Source organism: Dermacentor albipictus, chromosome 1, assembly GCF_038994185.2.
Source record: "Dermacentor albipictus isolate Rhodes 1998 colony chromosome 1, USDA_Dalb.pri_finalv2, whole genome shotgun sequence".
In the NCBI taxonomy this organism is placed as follows: domain Eukaryota; kingdom Metazoa; phylum Arthropoda; class Arachnida; order Ixodida; family Ixodidae; genus Dermacentor; species Dermacentor albipictus.
This window is the reverse complement of record NC_091821.1, coordinates 497,564,752-497,585,437: the sequence shown is the minus strand read 5'-3', so window position 1 is coordinate 497,585,437 and position 20,686 is coordinate 497,564,752. Positions and strand designations below refer to the sequence as shown.

Genomic DNA, 20,686 nt, shown 5'->3' with positions numbered 1-20,686 from the left:
CCTCATCCTTTTTCATGCACTTTAATCCACCCTAATCCACTATAATCGTCCTTAATGCACCTCAACACATCTTCATCCACCCTAACCCACCTTCATCGAACTTAATCCAACCTTGTCCTCCTTTATGCACCGTAATCCACTTTCATCAACTTTAATCCACCTTAACCCTCCTTAATACGCCCGAATTCATCTTAATCCAATCCTAATCAATCATTACTTTGCTAATCATTAATCATCTCCTATGCGCGGCTGCACATGCTTTGGTTCGCTTCCCGCCTTCCTTCGCTCACGTGATATTTTCTGTAGCTCACAACGGGACCTTGATACAGAGGTCTAAGGCTTTCGCTTAATAAGCCACACACAAAGGGATGTGTCACAAGCAATACTATATCAGACGCACGAAATAAAGCATCTCATCATGCGGCAGAAAAATTGTCTGGAGTATAGAACTCGCCTCAAAAGCTCCTTTTACATCGGTATACCCCGTTCATACGGCTTTAGGAAAAAACCAACCTCGTCCTAAATGTTGCCTCTAGCATTATCGATGCTGCTGTTAGCATTTCTCAAAATTTTCAACACCACTGGGGCGCGCAACTGGCCCAAAATAACACGCCTCCATAGAATCCTGCGGCCCGTCCGCGGTAGCCGGGGAGGAATAGCGTGCCGTGCGCAGCCGGCGGGCGAGGAGAATTGAGGAGGAAAGCGCCGTGAGGAGGAGAGTGTCGCTACTTTCAAACATCAAGGGGCTTTACCCCTCGCAACGCGGTCGTCAGGATGGCGTAGGGCGAGCTCTCGGCGGATCCTGAGCGGCGCGGTGTCGAAATCACTGACCCGCTGCGTGATCGGCGCGTTCTGATCGTGTGCGCGTCGCGCAAGCTTGTCGACGGCCTCATTGCCGGCGACGCCAACGTGCGAAGGCACCCACTGCAGCCGCAGGTCCAGTCCCCGCTGCTGCAAGGCGTGCAGTCTGCACGCAACACGCTGGGCGAGCAGCGGGGCGCGTTCCTCCAGTAGCAGCTGCTGCAGTGCGGGCCTCGAGTCTGTCAGGATCGCCGCGCGAGCGATGTGCGGCGATTGCTCGAGCGCGTCCGCAGCCAGGTGTAATCCCACGAGCTCAGCGGTGGTGGAGGTGGCTCGGCAGGGCAGGCGGCACTGGGACTCGATGGCGAGGCTCGGGGCGAAGCAAGCAGCAGCCGCAGAGCCGTCCTCGAGTACCGAGCCATCCGTGTACAGGTGCGCTCTCCCCGCCAGGTCGTCCTCTATCCTCGCTGCAGCCTCCTGCACGATGGCACATAGAGGCGTGCGTTGCTTGGAGCGGACGCCTGGCAGTTCGAGACACACGTCCAGGGGCACGGCGAGACTCGGTGGCGGCCAGTCTGGTGGGGGAGCCGGCGGATCAGCCACAATGTTCGTGAACAGCTGCAGCATCTTGCCCACTCGTGACGCAGGGAGATCCCGTATGAGCGACAGGATGGGGCTCGTGCCGGGGACTCTAGAGAGGCGCTCGATGTGGCCGAGCGCGCGGAGATCGGCCGTCAGTGAGGGGGGCCAGGCGCCAGTTTCGGCGAGCGTCTCTGCCACTCGTGACACGCGGGGGAGGCTGTGGCACACACGAAGCACCCTGCGATGGTCGCGGTCAACGGCGCGCCACAGGGAGTCGCGCACATCACAGAGCGGCAGCGCGTAGAACACCCGCGATAGCGCCATCGCTCCATAAACACTGACGGCGAAGGAAGGGGCGCAGCCCTGCCCGCGCGCGAGGAGGCGGCGAACCGCACGTTCCACACGGAGAGGCGGCGCGTTGGCGTTTCACTTCCGCGACCCAGGTGAGGCGATGGTCGATAGTTAGACCGAGGTAGGACACCGTCGGTTCCCAGCTCAGTGGCACACCATCGATGAGCACACGGCCGGTGTGGCGGCGTGCGCCAGCGCGAGGGTGTACCATTATCGCCTCACTCTTGGTTGCTGACAGCTCTAGGCCGATGGCACGGAGGAAGCCAGCGACGGAATCCAAGGCCTCCTGTAGTCCGCGTCGCATCTCGGTGATGGCGGACGTCGGCCCCCGGACGTAGAGTGCGACGTCGTCCGCGTACACAACAGCACGCACAGGGAATCGGCCAGCTTTCGGTATGCACTCGATGATGGGAGCGAGGGTGAGGTTAAACAGAAATGGGCTCTGGGAAGGTGGTCACGTATTCGTCGACGTGCCGGGGCCTACGTGAAATAACCGGCGCGTCGGCAACTGAAGAGCACCCTATCCGCCACACAAGAACAGGGGGGGGGGGGGACCCTTTCCTCCTCTTTCTGCATGGCGGCGACGGTGTTCTATGCAGTCACGTTATCTTGACTCTCTAGCGGCGTCAGCGGCATCCAGCGGTATCAGTCGGTCGCTGCTAGCGCTGGGGGGATGAAAGGGGGGCGGAGCTGGTTACGAGGACGACGACGCGAAACCCAGGAACGGACGCCAAAGAGCTGCGCTCTAAAACACTAACATAGGTGCCATATTGGTCACCATCTCCGCCATTTTCCTCTGAGCAGCGGTCTCGCCCATGCACATGGGATGCATAGGCTCTGCAGACGCGAAACGGCGCTTTCGGATCACAATAAAGTACTTCGCGCCACTTCGCTTCTCAGCAGACGACCAGATGGTTTCCGCATGATTGACATGTGCGTGACGTCAAGATATGAGCGCGCGCCCCGAGGCGATGGCGTCACCGAGGCGGCGACCAGTCGTTGCTCGCAAAGCGAATTCTTCTAAAACCGAAGCGTTACAGAATACGGGCCCTGGAGTTTTTTTTTTTTTTTAATGCGCCACTAAATGTAAAAACAAGCGCGCTTTGACGCTTCAGTTCTGTCAAAATGTCACCGTAGCTACCTGGCATCGAACCTACAATATCGCGTTCTGAAGCAGAGCGCCATAGCGACCGCGCCAAAGCACTGGACTATCTCCGTAGATATTCATCACACTGCCTTCGAGTACAACCACTTACAATGCATAATGAGAACTACGCAATATCGCATTGCTATGAGACCGGCATCGGTATCTATGCCATGATGTGCTTAGTCGCCATTTGCTGCAGATTTTCTGCTGCTATTTTTCTTCTATTCACGGAACTGATAAAGTGGGCAACTTTCTGCCGCTTCACCTTGGTTACTATCAGATACTCTAACTCGCTGTCGCCAGTCTGCGTGTATTTGTAAAGGCAGGGCTTCCAAGCCTCTCCCCTTCTTCCCCCCTTCTTTTCAGTTACTGTTCCTGTAGGGGCCACTGAAATGGCTGTTTTTCTCGCCCTAATCTCACTACAACGCTCTTGTGTAATTAAACGACATATTTTTTCGTTCTCTACATACACTAAGGTTTCACTAAAGCACAACGACTCAGAGAAAATAATAGCTTTCAAAGTTATCGCCGACCTCTTCTAGTCTTGCTGTAACAAGCACAAGCTCACTACCTCGTTTCATCCTCAGACCAATGGCCAGACTGAGCGAATTAACTGGACCATCAACGAAACACTGCCTAAGTACGTTTCGCCAGACCACCGTGACTCGGACATCGCGCTACCTTACGTCACGTTCGCTTACAATTTCTTACGCAACGAAACTGACGGTTATTCGACGTTTTAAGTGTTGGTCTTTTGCGACCCTCCATTGCCTATTGACGTTTCACTTCCCTCTGCTAGTGACTCGAGCATGGAGGAAGGAAATAATAGGAGGGAACATGCCTCAACGCGATTGAATCCGTTGTGGCGACCCAGCACGTGACAAAAACGTCCGAGCACGCCGTGGGTTTTAGTACTCCCGGTTGATTTTTTTTTCGATTCACATTCGGAACAATTCGAAACTCTTCAAACATAATAAAACATGGCTACCACCACGGCAGTTTCACTTCATGCCGCGCTCAAGTTGCTGGATTGTGGCGTCGAATCGCAGTGTTGCGCTATGCGTGTCCGTTCGGCGAGCTGCATCAGAGAGAATGCCTCTCAAGCGTGTCGGAAGTTGAAGAATGCAAATGTAGCAGGCCTCTCCGAAAAATACGCGGCGTTGCTACACTGCTGACTGCTTTTGCACTACGTGTGCGCTGCGGTTCGTGTTACAGTAAATTGCATAGTGATGCCATGGTGTCATTTCGGAAGCTAAGCACGCATATCCTTCACTTTTAAAAGGAAGCTACAAATTGCTTTGTAAACTGGTCAGTTCTCGTGTGAGGGGTAAAGCAAAGTTTAGTTTACAAGTTGTAGTGCACCTTTCTCTTTCGTTCACCGATACACGTTATGTTTTAACCGCCGTGGTTGCTTAGTGGCTAGGGTGTTGGGCTGCTAAGCACGACATCGCGAGATCGAATCCCGACCACGGCGACCGCATTTCGACAGGGGCGAAATGGGAAAACACCCGTGTACTTAGGTTTAGATGCACGTTAAAGAACTCCGGGTGGCTCAAATTATTCCGGATTTCACTGCGGCGTGCCCCATAACGAGATCGTGGTTTTGGCACGTAAAACCCCATATTTTTTTGTAGTAAGACCGTATGCGTCCGATGACCAACCGCTTGTTCGTGTTCGCATTACGCAGTGTTCGAAGAAGGGCCAGTGTTTAGGAACATAGCGGAGACTGCATGACCCGGCCGTATAAAGGTTTCAAACTCCGAAAGCTGGAATAAGCACTGTTTGCAGTAGTTGCTGCAATCGGAGCTGATCAATCGACAACGCACCGCGTTTTAGAAGAGAACAGCATAGCACGTACGTAGCAAATGCAGCTCACCGTTTCTTGCTGGAGTCAGCGTCATCTGAGGGAATAAGCTTCACCGCGTTTGGCCTGCAAGGATGACTCCGCTCCCGCGATGAGATCAATCGCATGCATGAAAACCTCATGCCTAAGATGGCACTGGTCCAGTGACAATGCAAATCAATAAAGCTTGCATACCAGCGCAAAGTACACACGGGCAAGGCCTCGGTCAAAAATGTGGCAAATACGCATCGCTTCTTATCGCTCACAACGGGCTGTTTACTTCGGCCGAAGTATGCCTATAGCCTAAATGCACTGACGTTGAATTGTGAACCTCTCAAAACTCGCTCAAAGTGCGGAGCACATGCCTTGCGGGAAACGGCCGAAGCGAAATAAGCATCCAGAGAAAAATGCGACCAGAGATACAGGCAGGACAGCTGAGCAGCCACGGAGGCCTCCATCTGAGCAGCTGCTGCCGGCCGAACGCGCACAGAATAAAAACTACCGGTAACCAAACGTCTGGGCAAATCTCCAATTTCCTCCATGATCTTGACGCGAGAGGTGACGTGTTGGGCCGCCACTGTAGCTCCAGTGCTCGTTCGCTTGTCAAGGCTGGTTGCGTGACGTACTACTCCCTCCTACCTTTTCTTCCTCCATGACCTCGAGCAGCGAGTATGCAAGCGAAGCCATTGCCCATGCCGACCACGCGAGGCAGCTTGCCTGTACTCGTCTGTCGGCATCCCAAGAAAATCAAAAGCGCGTTTACACTCAGCGGCACCATGACGTACACTTTTCACCAGGCTCTCTTGCAATACTTTGGTCCCCTTCCTGCCGAGCGGGCTCTCGGAAAAAAAACTTTTTGGTGCAAGAGCTCTTATTGCTTCCTGCGTCAAGTGATTAATGTCACCTATGAAATAGCCCCCGTCAGATGTACACCATATCAACTGGCATAACCTCGCCTGATGTCGCTCACCTCGCACGGCTAAAACCCTACCAGGCCTTTTGTGATGATCCCGTTTGACCCACCGCGAAACAACAAAAAGTCGATGCAGCCTGGTTGGGCTCTCTCCTGTTTCCGCAGACGTTCTTTATTTCTAAATACATCTTGTAAACGTCGACCTAATCATACTCGAGGACTCTAGTAAAGAAAACTGCGCTATTGCAAGCGCGACAAGCTTCTGACATATTGTATAATCACAATTTCCATCTAAGCCGCGTCTTTCAAGTCAGAGCATAAATAAATTAAATGAAATGCAATTCAACCTCATATGTAAGATGTTGTCTTCATACGACCCAAAACACCGCGATCTCGAGGTCTTAAGGGAGCTTAAACTCCACGTCACGTTTTGTTAACAGAGGAAACCTGAAAAACAAGCGCAAAGCCCTGACATAACGCCGTAATTAAGCCACACGCATTATATGTCGAATGCACGGCAGCAATAGCGTACACAACATTTACACAAAATGCGAAGTCAGTGCTGCTCTAAAATTTCCAGGCGCAATAAATACGTATACGACCACTCTTTGGATAACGTTTGAAATGCCTGGAGAGAAGTAGCATTCCCTAATTATTTGCAAATACATTATTTAATTCAGAAATTTCAAACGTTCGTCCCTTATAACATATAACAGTCTCCCCATTTCCAACACATTTCAACTCGGTGTCATGTGCAGTCCACCAAGAATACCGCATAACTTACCAAGGCGTGCTGTTGGGCTAGTGGGCTCATGGTATATAGTGAAAGAAACAGTGCAAAAAAGCACTTGGACAAGACTGAACAACACAAGAGCTAGTGTTGTTGAGTCTTGTCCATGTCTTTCTGCGCTGTCGTAATTTTACTATAAACACTGCCTAACATTGCATTTATAGGCCTTATAAAGTTTTCCAGCATAATTGGCTGTGTTTTACAAAGGTAGCACGTATATTCATTAGGTTTTTTGCGTTGTGGTTGTAACAGGATGCAAAACCGCTCGTGTACCATGGATTGGGTGTACGTTGAAGAACACCGGATGGCGCAAGTTATTCCGGAGTCCTCCACTACGGCGTGTCACATAATCAGAGCTTGGTTTCTGCATAAAAAAACAACAACCCAATAGGTTTCTTGTTGTTTTTGGTATTTCTTCTGCCTAGTATAGTGCCAATCATATACAATAAACAATATGTGTCAACTGTGCCTAATTTTCTTTCAGTGATTGCAGACAACTTGCCGGACCAGTGGGACATCCTGAGCCCGCTCAGCCTCTCGGCAAATAGTGTGCTGGTGGACCTGGGAATCCTCCTTTTGGAAGCGATTATCCTTTTCACCGTTCTGTGCACATGTCCTCCGCGTATGGGGCGATCATTAATACGACGCAAAATCAGCGATGTCGGCGAAGGCCACGTGACTGACGAAGGTGTCACGGCGGAAAAGCTTGCTGTCGAAAGAGCGTGCGCAGAAGGCGGCAACATGGCCGAATACGCCTTGGTCGTCAACGGTGTCTCCAGATTCTTCGGTGACGCGGAGGCCGTGAAGAATGCGAGTCTGGCCGTGCGACCGGGAGAGTGTCTCGGTCTGCTCGGAGTCAACGGCTCAGGAAAGACCACTCTGCTCAACGTGATGGCCGGGATCGTGCCTCCGAGTAGGGGAGAGTGTTACTCGAAAGAAGGGAGCACCTTAGGCGGCGCTCAGAAGGTGAGGCACGAAAAAAGGATCTACTGCGTACGTCTCCAGAAAGGTAGTGCTAGAACAGATCCAAAAAATGGCTTCATAGTTTAGCGGCCTTGTCATAACGTTCTTTTTAAGCAGAAGAAAGACTGTGGGACTAACTGAACCAACTGCACTGGTATTCATTTTCTCAAAAGACATTGCACAGTTTTCCGATTAGTCTTCTTTATCTTCAGTTTTGAAGTTGCATAGCAATGAACAATGCCTAAAGCAAGGGTCTCGAAACGTTTTGGCCCCATGGCCTGATCGGAAATCAGTTGGGGTCTTGAGGGCTGGAAAAAAGGACTAAAAAATATTAGCGAAATTATATTCTTGAACCTAAGCACCGCACATAGGCTAAAGAGTTGATTCCAATAATTCACCTGCTTTGTTCAAATCATTTCCTCTTACAATTAGCAGCGTTGAACTTCTAGCATGGCGTGCAGAAATGTAGCGAGACAACTATTATAGAATTCGAATTTTTCTTTACCGCCAAGTCTCGGTAGGTATATCAATCTGAAACTCGTGGTGCCGAACAAGCCTGTTCCGTTTCACGATAGCGCGCAGTTCGTTTTCCTCTAGCTCTTATTCATTGTAAGTGCAGCAAGCAGATATATGTAGGACGTTGAGGTGGTCTGGGCATCGCCGTTTCTTGCAAAGGGACATTCGTTTGCTGGCATGTCGTTACCGCAGCTTCTGTGTTTCTGCCAATCTAAGTTGACTTTTGGGCATAGTGCCTGCTTTTTAAAAGTGCAGAAGCGAAAGCCAGTTGGTGTAGCATTTCTAGCCGGAAGCTCTCTTGAAAAACTGAAGTTGGTGTTCTTTCGCCTTGCTCTTTTCTGTGTACAGTGCGTGTTATTTTTAACAATGTTTACACTTTAAGACGTCAAATAAAAGACGACTCCTGTAAATGCTGCTTCGCATACTGTGACTGGAGCCCCCCCCCCCCCCCAAAAAAAAAAAAATCAGTGCAGTCGCACACGTCGCAATGAGATTTTACAGGGCTCATTCCACACAATTGCAATTTCCACAGTGTGGCTGGTGCGACGCCCACGTTTACTTGCAGCCAAATCTTGTTGCATATGCCGCCTAATATTTAAAATGTAATGAAAAAGACCTGTACGTTACAATATTATTAATCGGTCATTAATAGGAACAAATAATATGCGTGTTTTGTAATTTAAAAATGCTTTGAAGTTTCACTTTATTTTGGAGCGTGTAACCGCGGTTCCTGAAGTTCATTGCGAGGAGACACGGCGGACGTAAACAGCTGTTCGCAATCGCTCGTTCAACGCTGTGTTTTGTTTCGTGTGCCTTCTATGCCCGTGTCGTTCTGCCAGCGAACCAACAATTTACAAAAGGACAAACGACAAGCGCAGAGGCTGCCCACATTACAGACGCAGTATTCTGAATCTGGCTGCAGCGAAGTCGTCGTGCCAGCGCAGTGAGACCCTCGCGCTACCCGTGCTTACCATCAGGTTCTGAAGAAATGATATGCGCATATTGCTTTTATGTGCGTGTAAGCGGTGCTTGCTCCCAGACATATTCTACCAAGAAACCCAGCAGCAAGCATCAACCCAAAACCTCGCGTCTGCCCTTTAAGAAAGCCGCAAATGATCTGCGTGTGATTACTGAACGTGGAATAGCATTTCTGTTGTTAGTTTTAATCTTAGCGCTAGCCTGGTTCCTGTATCAGCGCCCATGTGCTGTAATTATGTATATGAGTTCTCTCTGAATATTTAGAAAGGCGTAAAAGCCGACACCACACATTTTTTAGGCGCAGCAGTCACGTTTGTATGCAGCGCCATAGCGTTCTAAGAGGCGTGGGCGTTGTCTACTTTTTCATCCTTTGTCTCGCGCTTTGATTACACTGCAAATCTATACCAGTGAGCTAAAATCAATATGCTGCGGTATGTAGTGCGGTTCCGTAGCCTCACGGCAAATATGAAATACCTTGTGGGACACATCTGTTTGTTTAATAACAAAACAGAGCGCTACAATTCTCCATTTGTATTGACAAGCGTAAAGTAGGAAGCGATCTGAACAATCGGCAAATCTTGTTGACATGCGTGTGATTTTATATGATTGGGTACATTATCCTAAAGTGAGGCTGAAAATCCCAGATTACCAAATACCTATGAAACTGGAGCAGATATTATGGTTTCCTTGCTGGAAATTGAAGGAAGCATACCAATCTATTAAGCTAGTCATGTACTAAGCTAGTCATGTACTTAAGCTGTATTAGACCAATGTTAAAGCATGCTAATAGGAGTAATTTCAAACTAGATTCGTCGGCGAAAATACGAAAGTGCAAGGAGAAGGTCACGGTACAAGCTGGTCTTATTCCCGAACGGATTGTATTGTATTAGCAAAATTTCATGCCTGCGTCAACTCAATGCCCAAAACGGGGCTAACTAGTTCATTTTCTTGCTGTTGGATAGCTGCTTGAATGTCCATTGCCTACTACATATTGTCACGTGTCTTCAAAGAAGACTCGCGACGTTTAATGAAGACAGCTGACTCCCGAAAAACACGGCGGTGCAAACTGGCTAAATAGCGGCCGGGAGTAGCACGCGCGCTTCTTCGTTCTTGTCCTTCCTGCCTCTTCTCTTGCACCGTGCCCATTACTGCAGGTGGCGTTTTCCCCCTCCCCCGAAAAGAGAATCGGCTCGATGGTGAAGAAGCCGTGTAAGAAAAAAATGGGGGGTTAAAGAAACATGGTCAAAGCAGATGTTCACGCAAAGAACACAGTCACAGCGACAGGAGAGCCACAAGTACAGCAGTGGTGAAGCGTGACGAGCACAGCCTCAAGAAGCAGAGAGGTAACCGCATTAGCTGTAAATATGAGCGAAAATATTTTAAAAAATCAATAAATGAAAAAAGAACTAATCACGAACGCGCAACGTATGGATTCATGCGTACTACGTGAACGATGGCAGGGTGAGGTTGTCTACGCCGTGTTTGACCGCACTGTCCGGAACGACTTCGTAGTTCACGTCACTAATGCGACGCAGCACTGTGTATGGGTCAAAATACCGGCTGAGCTACTTTTCACTAAGGCCACGGTGGCGAACAGAAGTCCACATGCACACTTGGTCGACGGGGTTGTAGCATGCTTGTCTGTGGCGGATAACACCGTGCATCCGCGTGCTGCTGCTGGCCACAGCACGCTCGGCTTCCTCAGCGCGCTGAGCAAATACTTCGGCGTCACTAGTTAGACGCTCGTCGTCTGGACGCGGAAGCAAAGCGCCCAGCATCTTCTGAACTTCTTGACCGTAAAGGAAACGAAATGGTGTAAAGCGCGTTGTTTCTTGTACTTTGGTATTACACGCGAAATTCACGTATGGCAAGATATGATCCCATGTTTTGCGATGTATGTCAATATACATAGAGATCATGTCCACGATTCTCTTGTTTAATCGCTCCGTAAGTCCGTTGGACTGCGGATGGTAAGCAGTCGTTTTTGGATGCCTGGTGTTGCTCAGTTGAAAAATTGGCCGACGATTACGCTTCTTGGTAATGCGATCTTTGAGCGCAGCTGCTGCCTTATTTCAACAACAGGCAACCCCATACAGAACACGCAGTGCCGAGCGGAGGCGGTTCTGCGTTTCGGATTGGGCAGCACACACGACGATCCGCGGCTACGAGCCGGCGCTTCGGCGACGCGCCATCGCGCCATGTTTTAATGGGTCACCGCCGCGGAGAGGGGTGCAGAGATTAGCAATCATTATTTAATGTTTCTTCTGAGGTGGGATGAGGAAACGGGTGGAGAACAGGGGCATTGAGTATAGGTGACCCTCATTCACTCACAGACCCCTTTCAATCACTTAATGTGGCAGCACAAGGTTGAGGTGGGAAGTAGAAGTAAGGGGGCGAAACACTATAACTGTCTTTCGAGTGGCCGCAACGGCACTGCGCCAGGTAAGAGGAAATATAGGGCAAAAGTGGAGGCGGGAGCAAGGACAGCCAGGCGCAAGCACTGCCAGAGGCGACAAATTCCACTGAGGAACGCGCCCCGAAAACGGGGAAACGAGAGACACGGCTGAGAGCCGTACATCCACGGGACGCGGAGACGGAGGAGCGGAGAGCCGTGGATCACGCGCGAGGCGGCAAGGAGCGCCCGCCGCCGGCACCGCGGCAGTGCCGCGACAGCGGGAGAAGGGACGGCGAGGGCGGAGTGGACGGTAGCGGCGAAAGTCACAGTAACGATACTGCGCGGAGCAAGGGGGCGAGGCGATAGGTGATAACACGTAATCCGGATTTGGAGGACAAGGGGAAAGCAAGACTTGCGCCGTGCGCGAGAAATCGCAGCAGGAGCGCGCCCAGCTAGATAAGAGCGCGCCGATGATGACCTTGGTTACGGCGCGGCCGGCAGTGACGCGAAATCTTTGCCGCTGTCTGAAATTTATCAACATACCCTCAGAAAGTTCTGTGAAACAGAGCTAAGCAGAAATATTCGAGACACTCGCTTTCATGGGAGTTCGGACCGTCCACGCAATCACACAAACTATGGCGATCAGATGCTGCGTTTCCAACTCCCGAACTTGCCTAATAACTGATTATGCATGTCTATTTGTCCTCCTGCATTCCATATGTGTTTGCTATTTCTACACGTTACCTTTATATATTTCTTGGCGGTTAGTTTAGATATGTCCTCTTGTTTTAATGATATTGCTTATTTTTCTACGATTCTAAGTGTGTATCTTTATTTATCTTTTATGTGCTGCGATTTGAGACTTTACTATGCGATCTTTATTTGCCCTGCTATCAAGTAGACGGCCAGTGGACGCATTCAAGCCCTATCTTGTGGCTTTTTGTCCTCTGTCCGCAGCATTACCGTCTGTAGATGTTGACGTTAAAATAAAATGAAACTCAAACGGGCGCACAAGAGCTGCGCTTTAAAATTTCGTCTGAGACATGTGCTGTGAACACCGTCCCTCTGTCTGTGATTGCAGTGGACGTGGCACCATGGCACAGTACACTGTGGCACATAAACTGCTCTACCTCAGAAGCCGTGACTCGTGGGAGCGCCTCTGTCTCGGCATAGCGGGTTAAATAGTCAGTCGCGACAATCACCTACTTTTTGCCGTCGGCTGACACAGGAAAATGCCCAAGAATGTCCAAGCCGACTCGGTCGAACGTCTTATGAGGCGGTTCGATGGGTTGCAATAACGCGGGGGTTTCATAGGCGGTGACATTCGTCGCTGGCATTCACGGCAGCCTTTAACATACTGCTTGACGCTTGCCGAAAGCACGGGCCAGTAATACATCTCGCACAATCTGGCAAGCGGCCGTGAGGTGCCTAAGTGGCCAGATTTGGGCTCGTCATGGCGATCGAAAAAAAATACCGTCCCGCAAGTCCTTTGGCACCACCATGATAGGCTCGGTCATTCGAACGGTCGTTTTTCTTGTAAAGCACGTTGTCGCGTAGACAGAAGGACGGAAATACGCGACATAGATGGCGTGGCATGGTTGTGGGGTGATACGTGGTTTGGATTTTGTGGCGGATGGACGTGCTTTTCGGGGCTCCGTGGCGACGACGAAATCATAAGTTTTTGTGCATGCTTTGAGCTTGCTTCTGTTTTTATGTTTTTATTTGCTGTTTTTTTTCATTTAAATAGTAATTGGGGGTTTTTCCGTTTCTTTCCTTTTTGTTTATTTGTCTCTCGTATTTCGAGTGCGCGGGTGTGCTTCGTGTACGTTTCTTTTGCAGGATGATTAGAGCATCCTTTCGTGCCACGTGTTCCAACATGTGCAGCCTAGTGGGACGTTGAGTGTTTGTAGTCTTTAAGTAGTAGCTTGGAAGTGGCAAGAGAAATAGCTATTAGTGGTTTTACTGTGCCTGTTTGGTAGAAAAGTGAGAGCGTGACCGCGTCGTTTAGCGCGTCATACCTTTGGTCTCCGCGGCATTGATTGTTTTTGAAACAGTGGTGAGAGTTGCTTTACGGCATTTTGAGGATTTGGATCCTGTGCGTATCGGTTTTTTTCTAGATGGCATGTGCTCTGCATTGATATAGTATTATAGTATTTGCAAAAAGCCGTGCAATACATGGCGAGAAAGCCGGTAAAGCAGGCAGTATGGGGGCGACCCTTAAGGCAGATGAGGAGACGGGTAAGAATGGAGAGGGCGTCGAATCAACCGGCACACAATGTGATGTCGATACTAGGCTGCAGAAAATGGAGAGTTTCCAGGAAGACCTTCTCAAACAGGTGCAAGAGCTCAAAAATGAGCTAAAGATGGAACGTGAGGCACAGAAGGTAGTTGAAAAGAGACTGGAAGCAGCAGAGGAAAAGCTCAACAGGACCGCCATTGTGTCCGAGAATGTGCGTGACAATGGAACGCAGACCCCCGACGCGACAGGCGTTGGAGGGTCAGAGAAATACGCGGAACGCAGGCAGGGTGATGATGGGTTAGCTGGAAAGAGCAGCACCTACCTTGAGGCCGCTACGCGGAAAAAGCAGGAGCCGAGGGCACAATGCCCCTTGTCGAGTCCGAATCACGCGGAAAATGGCAAAGGGAAGCAGGGAGAGGTAGGAGAGAGTGAAAGGGTGATTATTGCAGGCGATTCAAACCTGGCTGGGTGCTCAAAAGCAATTGTGGAGAGGGTGAAAAGCGACAAAAGAGTGGCGGTAGGGACATTTCCAGGGCGCACACTGGGTTCTGTCATGGAGCGAGCAAAAGAAAAGCTCGCGGAAAATGCCCACGTGCGCAACCTCGTCGTAGTAGCAGGTGGGCTAAATGACGTCCTAAACAGGAAAGGGCCAGGACTAGCCCAGCGCTTGGCGAAGGGGGTGGACGACTTGCGTGAGCTATCCCCTCAGGTGCAGATCGTGGTGTGCACGGTGCCGGAGGTGCCTGTGCGTGACAGTCACGTACAAAGAACCGTAGTGGCTGCTAATGAGGCAATGAGCCGAGAGAAAGGCTTCGAGGTTGTCGAAGTAAACAGGGAAGTGAGAAGTTGCGGTGGTTTTAAACGAGACGGGATCCACTTCAATTACAGGTTAGCACGAGAAGTGGGCTGGCGACTTGGTGGTCGCGCTGTTGCTTTTTTAGGGGGCCCGCGGGCGCTCAGGAGGTCAGAGTAGATAGTAATGAAGAAGGTCCCCTAGGGGAACATCAGAAGAGCATTGCCGTCGATAATAGAAAAAGGAGGAAAACAAGAAAAAGAGCTCGCCATGCAATAGGTTAAGAAAGGAAAAGTGGGCAGAGATTGAGGAGCAGTTACGCAGAGAACAAATAGGGGTGTATGCGGTTACAGAAACGCACCTTAGAGACTCAGAAGAGCCACCAGTTATTGACAATTATGCTTGGGAAGGGTGCAGCAGAACTAAGTCGGAAAGAAAGGGAGGGGGAGTCGGAACGCTCATCCATCAGGGAGCCAAATGCAAAAGAGTAAATTCACAATGTCAAGAGCATCTTTGGTTATCAGGTACAATGAGTAGGAAAGAAACTTGGCTGGGCGTTACGTAATTGTGGACCGGAAAAAATTGCACAGAGAAGTATAAAGAGTTAGTGGAATGCATAAGAGCTGATATTAAGAGTTTCGGGAGTTGTGCTGAAATTGTCCTATTAGGTGACATGAATGCCCACATACAGGATTTAGATGGCTACACCGACAATAACGGGAGGTCAATGCTGGACCTTTGTGAGCAAAATAACCTCGTGATCGTGAATACAGGGCCTAAGTGTGAAGGACAGATCACGTGGAAAGTGGGAAACCGGCAATCGACCATTGATTACTGTCTGATGACAGAAGGAATTCATGATAAGTTGAGAGAAACGGTCATCGATGAAGAAGGGTTTAACAGCATAGGGAGTGACCATAAACGCATCATATTGAAAATGGGATAAGCAGTTGGGAAAGAGAGCAAGGAGAGCAAAATGGCCAGTACAAATTTGAGTGCTGAACAAATAGCAAATACAGTAACTAGAGTTCAGGAAGGACTTGGCAAATGGCCAAGTAAAGAGTGGGAATATGGTGAGCTTATAAGTGTAATAAAGACAGAAATACGGAAAGGGAACCAACATGTTCGTTGGAAAGGAAAAAAGAAACCGAAAAGCTGGTGGAACAAGGCGATACGAGAAGCGATCGCCGAATGACAGAAAGCATCTCGAGAGCACAGGCAGGCAAAGAAGGCGCAGTTGCCACAGGATGAAGTAACTAGTAAATGGGAAATATACCGGGAGAAAAAGTCTATGGTTCAAATACTGGTGCAAGCAAAATTAAAAGGTGAAAGTGAACGTTGGTTGTCAGAAATACGTGAGAAACAGAAGGCCGCACCTAGAATATTTTGGAACCACATAAAATTATTAGGCAGGAAGTCAACAACAATACAACAACATATCCTAGACGAAGATGAAAACAGACTCGAAGGAGAAGCGGCAATAAATTACATCCGAAAAGCAACAGCCGAATCTTTCCAAGGCAATGACGAGGTTATACTTGTTGAAAAAAAGTGCATGAAAGAGACCTAGGTGAAAAAGGAGCTGCTGCTGACAAATTTCAACTGGAATAAAGCCGAAGAGAAAATTCCTATGCGTACAGCCACAGGGCTAGACGAGGTTCCCATTAGGCTGATAAATGAACTAGGACCAAAAAGTAAGGAAGCTCTGGTGAAAGCAGTGGAAAGAACTTTAAAAGATAGACGAATACCAGACAGTTGGCGACAAAATAGAATGAATTTGATTTATATAAGAAAGGGGGAGAAAGACAGAATTCACTCGTATAGACCGTTGAACATTACATCGACAATATACAGGCTAGCAATGCAGGCAATCAAAGTAAAGCTTCAAGCATGGACAGAGAATAATGGCATTTTGGGAGAGCTTCAGAATGGCTTCAGAATAGGTAGGCGTTTGGATGACAACTTGTTTGTTCTTACTCAGTGTATTGAAATGTCAAATGCAGAAAGCAGACCGTTGTATGTGGCCTTTTTAGACATTATAGGAGCCTACGACAACGTGGACCGCAACATTTTGTGGGATATCCTGGAAGGGGAAGGCTTAGGTAACGATTGCATACAGCTTTTGAGAGAGATTTACCTAGAAAATACAGTTTGCGTTGAATGGGAAGGGATGAGGAGCGAGGAGAAAGTTCATATCAACAAGGGACTGAGGCAGGGGTGCCCTTTATCTCCGCTGTTGTTTATGATGTACATGGTGAGGATGGAGAGGGCGCTAGAAGGAAGTAATATCGGGTTTGTTATCTCATACAAACAGGCGGTACAGTAATAGAGCAGCAACTCCCAGGTTTATTTTATACGGACGACATTGTGTTGCTAGCTAACAAGCAAAGTTATTTGCAACGTCTGGCTAATATCTGTGTACAGGAAAGCAACGATTTAGGTTTGAACTTTAGTGTTAGAAAATCAGGTGTTATGGTATTTAATGAAAACACTGAACAGACAGTGGAGATACAGGGCCAAGAAATACCTCGGGTGACAGAATATAAATACCTTGGTATATGGATAAACGAAGGCAATGGATATATGGAAACACAGGAAAAAACATAACAGTAAAGGGGAAGAGAAATGCAGCCATAATGAAGCACAGAGCGCTATGGGGATACAATAGGTACGAGGTCCTCCGAGGTATGTGGAAAGGTGTAATGGTTCCAGGACTTACTTTTGGAAATGCGGTTGTTTGCTATAAATCAGGGGTGCAATCAGGACTCGACGGGAACCAAAGGTCAGTGGGTCGCTTCGCATTGGGCGCTCACGGGAAGACTACAAATGAAGCTGTGCAGGGTGACATGAGCTGGACTAGTTTTGAAGTGAGGGAAGCTTGCAGTAAAATTGAGTATGAAGAACGGCTGAGGAATATGGAAGAAAGTAAATGGGCTGGGAGAGTGTTCAGGTATCTGTACAGGAAAAACATTGATTCACAGTGGAGGAAAAGAACTAGGAAGCTTACCAGCAAGTATGCGACCTGTAGGGTGGACAACACAACAACAAAGGTCAAGCGGAAAGTCAGAGAAGCTGAATTAATCTCATGGGTGGCGGCAATGGAAAAGAAACCTGCCATGAGTAACTACCTAAGAGGAAAAAACGAAATCAGGAAAGAAACCATTTATGATAACTCAAAGGGAAGCTCATTACTTCTCGAAGCGAGATCAGGATGCCTTAGAATACGCACCTATAAAGCGAGATATAAGAAGGAAGAAGAAGCATGTGCTTGCTGTGGTAAAGCTAGGGAAACTACGGAGCATGTTTTATTAGAATGTGATGACGTCTACCCAGCGGTCGATTTAGGCACCACTGGCCTCCTTGAAGCCCTTGCGTTCAGAGGGAGCAGTGGTAAAGCAAACATGTCCGCAATAGACATTAGTAAGATGAGACTGGAGGATTGGTGGAAGAAAAGTAGGGAAACGACAAAAGACGAAGACGTACAAAAGCACAGTTCGCAATAGGGGATCAGAAAATTTGGGCGTGGTAGTTCATATTGGTTTTTTTTGTCTTTTTTCATTGTTTAACCTAGGTAGAATATTAGGCAGTATAGTAGCAAGAGCTTGGTGGCGCAACCCACCGCCCCGTTCCAAAGGGGACGCTCATAACATCCATCCATATAACATCCGTGGCCCTCTAAGTGGTCGATGGTAGATCGAATTTCAGCGTCGTCACGCTGTCGTCTGATCAAGCCCGATGCAGTAATGGCGCCCAGAAAGCCATCACATCGTCCTCTGACTCATGATTGACAGGTTCGGTGGGTGCACGCGACAGTGTGTCAGCGTCTTCGTGCTTGTGACCAGACTTGTAAATGATGCTGACGTCAAATTCCCGTTTATTTTTTTTACACGGCGACTTTGTGAGTGACGGGAATAACTTTTTTCTCTATGTTAACTGACCAGATGAACTTTCATAGAACCACTGGCTAACATACGTCTTGTCAAGTTGTCGTGCCGGAATTTGAGACCTGGAAAAAGAAAGTGACTAAAGTACAAATGAAGCGCTGTAATTCCCGGTCAAATTGTGTTTATCCCAGTGGCAGTCGGACATCGGGCTCTGCCTTCAAAGCGGTGGAATTCCTGAATCAATGTCTGCCAGGAGTTTTCTAAGGCTCCTGGGTCGCCTGCGCGGTGTTTCCGAGTGGCAAGTTGGCGAGGCGGCGGAGTCTCTGCTGACGCTCTTTGACATGAAGAAGCCGCGGGATGAGCCATGTTACACGTATGTGTGAGTGAAGCACCATCTTTTCGTTATGCGTTTAAGCTATATGCCGTCGCTTACCGTGGAAATTTGTTATGACTCTTATGCCACAACAGCATCTTAAAGCGTGAGTATTCAGTGGTTGGGAGTGAACATTGTAGTTTATCCCCCGCCCATGCCCCATATTAGCCTTTCTCCACGAGACAGACGTAATTCTACGATAAATAGAAAAAAAATCCAGATCCACTCCACATGCCACAACCTATGCGATGCGAAGCTTTCGTGAAGCTGTAAGTGCAATTCAATAAGCTTCTCCATGTCGTTCTTGCGTCATTGGCGAAAAGGAAACTGGCATACGCATCTGCTCTCGCGCACCCGTGTGTTGCGCAATGTGCCCAATCATGTACTGGCTTGTATTCCTTCATTTCTCCTTACTTATTTTGAATGAGACTGAAATAATCAGAATAAGAACGCGCTGGGGTGCGTTTGGCAGGCATTCTGAGATCATGAACAGCAAGTTGCCATTATCCCTCAAGAGAAAAATGTATAACAGCTGTGTCTTACCAGTACTCACGTGCGGGGCAGAAACCTGGAGGCCTACGAAAAGGGTTCTACTTAAATTGAGGATGACGCAACGAGATATGGAAAGAAGAATTATAAGTGTAACTTTAAGGGATAAGGAAAGAGCAGACTGGGTGAGGGAACGAACGCGAGTTAATGACATCATAGTTGAAATCAAGAAAAAGAAATGGGCATGGGCAGGGCATGTAATGAGGAGGGAAGATAACCGATGGTCATTAAGGGTTACGGACTGGATTCCAAGGGAAGCGAAGCGTAGCAGGGGGTGGCAGAAAGTTAGGTGGGTGGATGAGATTAAGAAGTTTGCAGGGACATGGCCACAATTAGCACATGACCGCGGTAGTTGGAGAAGTATGGGAGAGGCCTTTGCCCGGCAGTTAGCGTAACCAGGCTGATGATGATGATGATGATGACGATGATGATTTTGAATGTATCGGACCATTGCTTGACCGATCACCCGTTGTGGATATGGGCCGTAGTACGGAAATCGCCATCATTATCAACAGACGCACGGGCTTCTTGGACGATCCGCCATTGTGTGTATGGGCCTTGCTATGGAAATTATAATCATCCACACGTGATAATCACAACAAAGAGCCAGTTGGTCGCACGATCTGAACCACCCACTTCGTGGCCAATCCCCCGTTGGGAATATCTGCCACAGCATAGAAATCATCACCACAACCAACACAAGCATGCTTCCTAGGCGATCTCTTGTTATGTGCCATTCTATGGATATCATCATCATAATAATGAACACGAGGACGCACTCCTTCACCAATCACCTGTTGTATGTGCCATAGCAGGGAAATCACAATCATCGACACGCGGTGATCATCTCAAAAACATATTTGGCGATGCTATTACAAGTACCACCGGCTTCTTCATCAATCGCCCTTTCGGGTGTGTGCCAGTGTACGGAAATTATCATCATAATGATCAACACGCGGACAAGCTTTTATCCTATCCACCTTTAGGGGATAACTGCCATGGTCGTTTAGTAACTGTGGTTTTCGGTTGCTAAGCACGAGGTCGCGGGATCGATCGAATACCGGCCACGGCGGCCGCATGTCGATGCGGGTGAAATTCGAAAACACCCATGTACTTAGATTTCGCTGCACGTTAAAGAACTTCAGGTGGTCGAAATTATTCCCGAGTCCGCCGCTACGGCGTGCCTCGTAATCAGATCGTGGTTTCGGCACGTAAAACCCATAATTTTTTTTTCATATTTCGGGGTAGGTGCCAAAGTATGGACATCATCATCATCATCATAATCAACACGCGGATAAGTGTAAATTAGCACGGCAATCATAATCATCATGAACGCGCGGCGATCATATGAAAGCGCTAGTTGTTGGCACGATATGTACCGCCCGCTCCTTGGCGATTCGCACATTCTGTGTGCCATAGCGTGCCAATTGTCCCAATGATGAACATGTGAAGATCATCTGATAGAGCTCATTGGCGTAGTCACGATAAATGTATGCGTGCGCTTGTTACCAAATGGTTACAGCATCGTACTGCGTCATTGGTAGGCCGAGCTTTGAGTTACCCATCCGG

The 20,686-nt window shown here is 48.7% G+C and overlaps 1 protein-coding gene across 9 annotated transcripts in view; it reads left to right on the top strand.

The window, feature by feature from the left end:
- Positions 1-20,686, top strand: part of LOC135908829 (phospholipid-transporting ATPase ABCA3-like) — a 324,046-nt gene that overhangs the window by 253,986 nt on the left and 49,374 nt on the right. For 6 of the 9 annotated variants that reach the window (XM_065440659.1, XM_065440663.1, XM_070532568.1 and 3 more), the window contains 2 exons: positions 6,912-7,393; positions 18,387-18,574. In XM_065440659.1, the coding sequence (XP_065296731.1) occupies positions 6,912-7,393; positions 18,387-18,574 (670 nt within the window). The remainder of the gene's footprint in view (positions 1-6,911; positions 7,394-18,386; positions 18,575-20,686) is intronic. The other 3 variants (XM_070532569.1, XM_065440661.1, XM_070532570.1) reach the window with 2 other exon arrangements.